Source organism: Podarcis erhardii (assembly GCF_964252035.2).
Source record: "Podarcis erhardii genome assembly, chromosome: 3".
Classification (NCBI taxonomy): Eukaryota; Metazoa; Chordata; class Lepidosauria; order Squamata; family Lacertidae; genus Podarcis; species Podarcis erhardii.
Genome location: NC_138507.1, coordinates 114,416,587 through 114,426,490, shown reverse-complemented (window position 1 = coordinate 114,426,490; position 9,904 = coordinate 114,416,587). Strand labels below are relative to the sequence as shown.

Below are 9,904 nucleotides of genomic sequence, written 5' to 3'. Positions count from 1 at the left end.
CGGAAACAAAGGCATGGCTTCTGATTGGCTACAGAAGCTTCCTGCACTCAGTCGGAAGCCATGTCGGTTGTTCAGCTTCCCAAAAAACGTTCACAAACCAGAGCACTCACTTCTGTGTTTGCAGCTTTCAGGAGCTGATTTGTTCCGACAAATAAGCCGTTCAACAGCCAAGGTACCACTGTACTTCTGTTGATGCAACCTATAACTGCATTAGCCTTAATAGGTGAACTAATACCAGTGTACTGGAAGAAGCAAAGGTCACCAGTGTCAAAGCAATGATTCGTCAGCATCAACTTCATTGGACTGGTCATGTTGTGCGGATGCCTGATTATCATCTTCCAAAGCAGCTACTCTTTTCCGAGCTTAAAAATGGAAAGCATAATGCTGGTGGTCAACAAAAGAGGTTTAAAGACTCTCTCAAGGCATTTTTTAAAAAAAATGTAGTATAAACACCAACAATTGGGAAATACTTGCCTGCGAGTGCTCCAATTGGAGAACAGCCTTTACCAAAGGTTTCATGCACTTTGAAGACACTCAAACTGAGGGCGCAAGGGAGAAACGTGCTAAGAGGAAGGCACGCTTGGCAAATCCACACTGTGATCAACTCCTGCCCGGAAACCCATGTCCCCACAGTGGAAGGACATGTGGATCCAGAATTGGCCTCCACAGTCACTTACAGACTCATTGTCAAAACCTTGTTTATGGAAGTCAATCTTACGCGGCTACGAGTGATCACCAAAGAAGAAGAATAGCAACCATATCACCCTGCTGACACATGTCTGGCTTCTGGCCTACTAATACGCCCAAATCCTGTTCACATGGGCTGCTATCAAGCCAAGTGTCACACATGATTTTATTTGACAATTCTTCCAGTACAAACGGACTTCCCTCTTCTCTCCCTGCAGCCTCCTCCACCTGCTCCAGAGGACTGGGGGGTAACCACCAAAAGACATTTGGAAGGTGCAGGAGACCTGCAGGGAAAGGAGAAAGAAAATCCCACTGTGCAAGCAGAAGCCTTTGTGCTAATGAGACAACTTCGTTGGGATACAATGCTATATGCCAAACCTGGCATTTATCTGTGTTGAAATTAATTTCGTTTGGCCCAGTTCTACATCCTATCTTGAATCTATTTTTAAAACACAAGAACGGAGAGATTTACAGGCAGTAGTGGAAGCTTTTTTCTTTTTTTCTTTTTTAAAAAGATGCAGTTATGATGGTTTAGAAAGATCATACTGAGGATGAATTTTTAAGAAGGGTGGGAACAGGCAAATAGGAATTATGAGCCAAAGCTCTATTTTAGAGATTCAGACCACCCCCGCCAATCATTTCTGAAGGGGAAAACCTTCAGCGGACAGTCTGGAAAACCTCCAAGTGTTTTCAAGGTTTGAAAGGGATTAACAGCATCCTTTTGGGCCTTCCAAATCAGTACAGCATATGGATTGGTCTGGTCTTCCAGTGTTGTCAATGTCTGTAATGGGAATATTTTTTGTAATTCAAGATGTAAATGAGGCATTAGAGAACCTATGTACTTTATGTGTAGAAGATAACTGATTTATATGGTTGCTTTTGGACACCTGCCAGGAAGAAATAATTCTAGGGAGCCAAGATCGTGTTTTGCATATGTGCGCAGATGAAAAACTCAAGGCCACTTGATGTTATTTTTAGAGAAAGAGGTCTGAACATTGGAATAGCTACCAGCATGCAGGCCTGTGCATCCTCCATGATCCTTTGCTAGCGCAGAAATTCTTACAGGAGACAGAATTCAGCATCCCTGTGAATCCTAAAATATTTTTTAAAATGGAAAGAGCAAGTTTCTAGTCCCTATAGCTATGACAATTGGCTTAAAGATGTAATAATAATAATAATAATTTTTTATTTATACCCCGCCCTCCCCAGCCAAGGCCGGGCTCAGAGCGGCTTATAAACAATAATAAAAACAAGAAGAATGATTACAACTTAAAAACAAAAATAAAATACATGGGTTGCCAACATGTCCTTCTTTTCCAGGATATTTTTAGTGATTTTTGGCTGGACACTGCTTCCGACTGCAGTATTCTGTATATGTCTGGGAAATTCCAGACGTATGGCAACCCTAGATTGCGGCTCTTCCACTGCCTTGGGGCCCCAACTGCAAAGGCCCTGCTATTTTAGGGCAAAATGTTTATATAAGGTGAATAGGGAATAATGGAGACTGCAATCTAAAAAGACGCCACCACACATGGAGAAAAAAGAATGAGAGGGAAAACCAAGTTCTTTAAATTACATTTCTAAAAACACAGGTTATATAGGTTTTGCCCTAGAGCAGCCTCTCCCCAGAAGTATTCTTCCCCCTTCCCAGGCCATAACGAGGAGCAATCAGAAGTTTCCAATCCTTAATAAATGTCAGTAATAATTTTTCCTCTAATTAAACACATTAACTTTGCTGTCCCAGCTAAGTCCAATAATTTTACCAACCATTCCTCCACAGTAGGTGGGGTTGGATATTTCCACCTTTGTGCATATCACAATCAAGTCTGTGCATGTCTACTCTGAAGTAAGCCCCAATTCAAGGAGGCCTGCAGTTTTTACTGCACTTGACATTTTTAATAGGTGTGTGTATATATTATATTTAATAGGTGTGTATATATTATATATAGTATTAACTTTCCCAGTTTGTTTTGAAGGGTTTTCCCCCTGTGTTTTTAATTGTTCTCATTTTTCTCTGTAAAGCAGCCTTGAGTCCCTGTCGAAGGAAAAGGCGGGCTCAGAGCGGCTTACAAACAATAATAAAAACAAGAATGATTACAACTTAAAAACAAAAATAAAATACAACATTAAAATAATGGAACATTAAAATATTAAAATGTAGCCTCATCGCAGGAGGAGAAGGAAAAGAAGAAAAAAAAAATGTACAGGCAACACCTGATGGAACCTCAGAAAGTGGGGAGCAGTGGAGGTGGGTTAAGAGACCTTTGTGCCTGAGTTCAACACATCGATTAAAAAAACCCAACCCCAACTAAATACCTGGTCATTTTCTGCCCTTTAATCTGTTCCCTGAAGTGGGCTGTCTCACTCAGCCTAACTGGTCAGGAAATTGCCTTATATAGAGTCCGGCCAATTAGTCAATCTAGTTAAGCAAAGAAACATAATTCCCCAAATCTAGATTACGGCAGGGTTGCCATATTTCAAACAGTGAAAATCGGGACAGAAAAGTTGGTGAGCTTCTTTTTTTGGGCAAAGTTTTTAAGGAAAATAGCCAAAAACGTCATGGGTTGCCAACACGTCCGGATTTTCCAGGATATTTTTAGTGATTTTTGGCTGGACACTGCTTCCGACTGCAGTATTCCATGTGTGTCTGGGAAATTCCAGACATATGGCAACCCTAGATTGCGGCTCTTCCACTGCCTTGGGGCCCCAACTGCAAAGGCCCTGCTATTTTAGGGCAAAATGTTTATATAAGGTGAATAGGGAATAATGGAGACTGCAATCTAAAAAGACGCCACCACACATGGAGAAAAAAAAATGAGAGGGAAAAACAAGTTCTTTAAATTACATTTCTAAAAACACAGGTTATATAGGTTTTGCCCTAGAGTAGACTCTCCCCATAATAATAATAATAATAATAATAATAATAATAATAATAAATTTTATTTATATCCCGCCCTCCCCAGCCGAAGCCGGGCTCAGGGCGGCTAACAATGCTAAAACAGTACAACATTATAAAAACATTATAAAAATTAATTAAAATCAAAGTATTCTTCCCTCTTCCCAGGCCATAACGAGGAGCAATCAGAAGTTTCCAATCCTTAATAAATGTCAGTAATAATTTTTCCTCTAATTAAACACATTAACTTTGCTGTCCCAGCTAAGTCCAATAATTTTACCAACCATTCCTCCACAGTAGGTGGGGTTGGATATTTCCATCTTTGTGCATATCACAATCAAGTCTGTGCATGTCTACTCTGAAGTAAGCCCCAATTCAAGGAGGCCTGCAGTTTTTACTGCACTTGACGTTTTTAATAGGTGTGTGTATATATTATATTTAATAGGTGTGTATATATTATATATAGTATTAACTTTCCCAGTTTGTTTTGAAGGGTTTTTCCCCTGTGTTTTTAATTGTTCTCATTTTTCTCTGTAAAGCAGCCTTGAGTCCCTGTCAAAGGAAAAGGTGGGGTATAATAATAATAGTAATAAAAATAATTTCTTATTAGACGTGTGCAGGGCTGCACCGAAATACAGCGCGAGCCAATATTTAACTATATTTAACTACAGCCCCACCAAAAGGCAGGCGGGAACTTATTATCTACTTGTCACAACTGGTGAGTGACGCAATAAAAGGCGTGGCTTTCCTCCAGCCCCGCCCCTCCACTCTCCTCCACGCGCGCGTTCTGCCCAATCACAGTTAGCGGCGGGAGGCACGGGGCGGATTCAAAACGCAACGGATTTCAACCGTCCCTGACAGAACGCAGAACGGCGCGCGCGGCGGGCGTGACCATCTCTGATCCCGCCCCCGACTTCCTCCCGCCCCTTTCTTGGCCTTCCGTTCGAGATTAGAGGGAACGGGTGTGGGGCGCGCGACGTTGTCCGTTGCTTCTCTCCGGGGCACGCGCATGCGCCGCGCCGAACCCTCCCTCCGCAAGGGAGGGGGGGAAGCGAGATTGCGCCTGCGCGGTTGTGGTAGAATGCTTGGGCGGCGGTTAAAAAAACACGTCTGCGCGTGAGGAGAGGGAAAAGCGAGCGGGCGGGAAACAGTAGTAGTAATAATAGTAATAATAATAATAATAATAATGGCTGCCGGTGTTGGGTCGCTGCTGCGAGAGTGTCCGCTCCTCCTGCCCCAGAACCGGGAAAAGAGCGTCTATGAGGGCTTCGTCACCGCCCAGGTACTGAGACGCTGCACCCCCCCCCACCCCAAACACACAGGAAAACGTTTAAGGTGCAGCTTTACCTGAGAGTAAGGTCGCATTCGACCCGAGGAAACAAGTGGCAGGGGTAGTGTGGGCGACCTCGGGGCGGGGGGAAAGAGAGAGTGGGGGCTTACTCGCTACTTTTCTCCTCACAACAATCCATAGCTGCCAACTTTTCCCTTTTCTTGCGAGGAATCCTATTCGGAATAAGAGGATTTCCCTTAAAAAAAAAAAAAGGGAAACGTTGACAGCTATGCACAGTGGCGTAGCGTGGGTTGTCAGCACCCGGGGCAAGGCAAGTAATTTGCACCCCCTAACATGTGGATTTGTGCCCACTAACCCTAACCCCCAGATGTTGCGCCCGGTGCGGCTGGCCCCCCCCTGCACCCCCCACGCTACGCCACTGGCTATGCAACAACCCGGCGAGGTTGGCCAGGAGCTTCGTGGCTGAGGGAGGATTCGAACCCGCATCTCTCGCGGCATAGGACGAGGGGAAGGCGGAAGAGCAGGCTTTGTAATAGGCTTAAAAGGTGTGGGGAAGCATTTCTCTGCCTGAGAGCCGCTGGTTTCTTCAGCTTGGTGGTCGCGGATCCAAGGCAGGTCGCCATGGATTCCTGCCTTAATAATAATAATAATAATAATAATATTTTTTTTATTTATACCCCGCCCTCCCCAGCCAAGGCCGGGCTCAGAGCGGCTTACAAGCAATAATAAAAACAAGATGAATGATTACAACTTAAAAACAAAAATAAAATACAACATTAAAATAATGGAACATTAATATATTAAAAGAATCACAGAATTGGAAGGGGTATCCGAGGGCCATCTAGTCCAACCCCTTGCAGTGCAGGGGGGTGGCCTGCCTAGGGTTGGGCTAGATGACCCCTGCGCCCCATTTCCAAATTTACAGTTCTGATTCTGTGCAAAAGGAGCACCCCCCAGCATGCGTGCCCAGCTACAAAGCGGGTCTCAAAAAGTTGAAGGTACCTGGAATGTTCTGTGTTGTTATTATGGTTTAATGACATTGTTGCTTATTAAATTTATCAGTCTTTTTTGGGGGGAGGGGTTGCCGCAGCAGCTGAAAGCGACTTAAATTTTTTTGAGGGAATTCATGCAAGACGAGCTCGCGCCCCCCCCCCCCAAAGCATCTGAATGCAAATCAGAAATAATCATCATTTAGGTTAGATAAACAAATTGCCTGATCTGATACAGTGGTACCTCAGGTTACAGACGCTTCAGGTTACAGACTCCGCTAACCCAGAAATAGTACCTCGGGTTAAGAACTTTGCTTCAGGATGAGAACAGAAATCGTGCAGTGGCGTCGCAGCGGCAGCAGGAGGCCCCATTAGCTAAAGTGGTGCTTCAGGTTAAGAACAGTTTCAGGTTAAGAACAGACCTCCAGAACGAATTATGTTCTTAACCCGAGGTACCACTGTATATGATTGTAGTGTGGCACCACCTTTGGAACTCCCTGCCTGTTGACATTAGGCAGGTACTACACTGCCTTCAGAAACCTTTTCTGTTTGGGTGGGACTATACAGACACATGATTTGGTTACATATCTACCTTTAAAATTTGTTTTAGATGCTGTATTGTTTTTTTTAAATCAGTTTTAGAATGTTTTAAATACATTTTTATTTCATTTTAAAATGCATTTTTATAACAGAAGTTGTTGCCACCCTAGGTTCCTTTGGGAGGAAGGTTGGGATATAACTTAAATAAATACATACATTAGTACTACTACTATGCCTTATTAGTTGCATCTCACAGTCCAGTTTAACAAACAAATATTAGTAACTTTCACAGTACGGTAATAATGATGGGCTGGATGGAAAAGTAGGCTTCCTATAACTAGAGCAGGAAAGAAGAGAGCTCTTGTTTAATTTTCAATTTATTTATTTGTTATTATTGTAGTTATTTATGCTCCACCTTTTGGGAATGCAGATCCATTCCAGGCAGTTTACAAATACATTAAGCTACATTTTAAATAACCACAGTTAACAATGCTGTTAGTGTTAAAATGTAGTCTTGCCTGCCAAAAGGGTGGTTACAGTTAAAAAGAACACACACACACACACTAATAAAGCGCATGGAGAGAAATGGATACAAGTCTGAGGATGCCAGAACAAAGAAGTGAGCTGCAAAATAAGTTCTTTAACCAGTTGCTGCCAGGCTGACCTTCCTGATGGTTTTGACTGGATAGAAGTGCTGCAACTGACCCAGTGGAGCTTGACCCCCTGGCTGATGTTGGAGGCTAGAGTATGCTTCCTTTCTGTTCTGTAGTATCAGGGCAACTGGAGCAGAGCCTTCTTCTGTAAGAAAGATGCAACAGAATGAGGTGGCAGAATGGACTATATCTCTTCAAACTGCATTAAAATTGGGGTGAGCTTTGCAATTGAATTCAGTAGGCACAGGATTCCACCCTTAAAATCGTTAATGCACTGACAGATGTATTATCTGAAACAGAACTTTCTTGAGAAATTATGTTTAAGCAAAGGAGTAGCTGGCTGCACACAAAGTGCTGTTGAATGTACAAAGAGAAGATAGGGGAAAAAGAAAGCAACACCCCTTCACCCCCAGTTAAAGCAGAGTTATCAAAGCTATTTTATATCTAGAATTTACAACATTTGCGTATGGCACCATATTTTTCTGTAGGAGATTTTCTTTTTAAAGGTGTTTTTTAAAGTACCTTTCAGTACTTTAATGAAACACTGAATCATAGTTATTTGACCTTTACAAAAGGTCAGAATTACATCTGCTTTTTATTTTATAAAAAAGGCCATTTAAATGTAATAGAAGTGAGAGTTACAATATACTATGAAGGTAAAGGTTATGGGGTACATTAATTGTGTTTCTGTATTCTTCATTATGACAGTTTCTTGAAATGTCCGTTCCTTTGTACAAATGCTGAAAATAATTAATAACTATGATAACTGCTTCTAAACTTAGTTAAAATACTTCCCTGATCAGAGATTTATGAACTCTGTTGGGGAGACTTGACACCTTCATTTGTTTCCCAAATTTGGCCAATAGCATCCCTTATTATGATACTTAATTGAAAGAGTACAGTTACACCTTTAAGATGAACTGAAATTATTTTACTGAAACAGCATGAGCTTTTGTAGGCAATTACCTACTTCATCAGATGCTAGAGTGGAACTGATTAGAAATTAGTCCTTATTAGAAAGAAGATCCTTTCTGCCCATGACATTTCACACTGCTTTAGCCAAGACAAAATGTGTGCTCTGGGGAGTCCTGGTAACTTGCTAAAAAGTGAGTGCAAAATACAGGCCCTGACCAATGCAAGTCATGAAATTATTAACCAACTTTAGTTGATTTTCCAGTTAGAATGTTAGACCACATGGAACCACACAAGGTTCAAGAAATGACAGAATTTTTTATAGCTATTTCTATGTATGGACACTATTCTTCTCTCTTGAGAGTGAAGGGAGGAAGGGAGGCAAATACACCATCAGGGCCTCTGCCAGTCCCTCTGTGAAAACGAAGAAGAGTGCTGGGAGAGGGAGTCTGTGGTGTTTTTTACCATCTGCTGACCACTGGATGGGAGAATTGTAAGCCTCCCTGACTGCCTTGTCAAAAACCCAGTGTATCAAATAAACAAATAATATTTGCAACCTGCAAATGCTCTATTATAGGTCATTCAGTGGCCTACAGCTCTAGCACATCATAGGAAAATTGAAACAAGATCCTGCTTTAGCTTCCATGCAAATTAATGTGTTTTCCCATTTGTGGAATAGTCTACATGGAATTCTATATAGTAAGAGTGAACTCATTCTCCATGAATGGATCCAAATGTGGTCAAAATGGTACCTCCTATGTATAAGAGAAAGGTGTCAGAAGACTTGAGGGAACCCCATGGTATGCAGACCTAGAGAAAAGCTTCAGGGGGCAGGAAGAGAACCCCAAAACAGTCCAGTATAGGATAAGCAAATGCGGAATGGTGCTGAAATATAGCATCCCAGAAGAGGGCATGGCTGACTGGCTGCATCCTTGAACAGTGAGGATTCTACATGTATTACTTGGTTGCCCAGCATGGTTAGTATCCTAGGCATGCATCTTAACCCTTTGCATCTTTTAGATTCACTCCCCCGGTGGTTGTGAAAAGCGGGAGGGTTTCATAAGCATGTCAGAAGAAGCAAAACTTGGTGTATGCTAGCTGCCCTTGCTAATAGAAAAACTTGCCTTCAATGACTGGAAGGTGTAAGAATGCTAAGTAACAACATAAGGAAAGACCTGCCAGAAAGCTAACAGTAACTGCAAGCATGCATATTGGTCAACTCTAATTGAATTCATTTTTCCAATTTAACAATTGAAGCAGCAGCACAGTAGACTAGGAAAAAAACTAGAGCATGGGACTTTTTCTTTGGAGTCCCCCCCCCCCCCGGCCCCAGGTTTTCAAGTGAAAAACAGTGTAAATTAGGGGAAACACTGAAAAAAATATGACACCCCCACCCATTTGCAATGAGTACAATTTTAGCCAGAATGTATAATATGAAGGTTTTTATGTAAGTCAATATACAGCATTAGAGAATAATAATTTCCATATATGCTATAGCTATATATGTCATTCAAACCCATTGCTATTTCTACACCTAAAGGGTGCTTCCATTTTCATGAGAGAGGCAAAAATGTCCTTGATTGTTTCTGAAGTGATGTTTGTCTTTGGATAAACTTGGATCTAATTTAAGATATGCTGGAAGCATGTGTCCTATATCTGTCCTTTTGACCTGACTTCTTTCTTGGAAATGACCTTTTTACCTCTCCTCAAATCCATTGTGACAGGGCACCCTGCTACATACTCTGAAACAAGCAGCTCCTTGTCCTGCTTTGCTGGAGGATAAAATGGTCAGGAGGCACTGCAAACCTATATATGTTTTTATGGGAGTAAGTTCCATTAAAGAGCATGGGCCTTCTGAGTAAGCATAATGCAATTCTGGGCTGCATCAATAGGAGTATAGCATCTAGATCAAGGGAAGTAATAGTGCCACTGTATT

General features: G+C 42.0%; 1 protein-coding gene across 3 annotated transcripts in view; it reads left to right on the top strand.

The window, feature by feature from the left end:
• Window positions 1-4,677: 4,677 nt before the first annotated feature.
• Window positions 4,678-9,904, top strand: part of FANCL (FA complementation group L) — a 52,440-nt gene continuing 47,213 nt past the window's right edge. For 2 of the 3 annotated variants that reach the window (XM_081854938.1, XM_081854936.1), the window contains exon 1: window positions 4,678-4,865. In XM_081854938.1, coding sequence (XP_081711064.1) covers window positions 4,770-4,865 — 96 coding nt within the window. In that variant the 5' untranslated portion in view covers window positions 4,678-4,769. The remainder of the gene's footprint in view (window positions 4,866-9,904) is intronic. The other variant, XM_081854937.1, reaches the window with a different exon arrangement.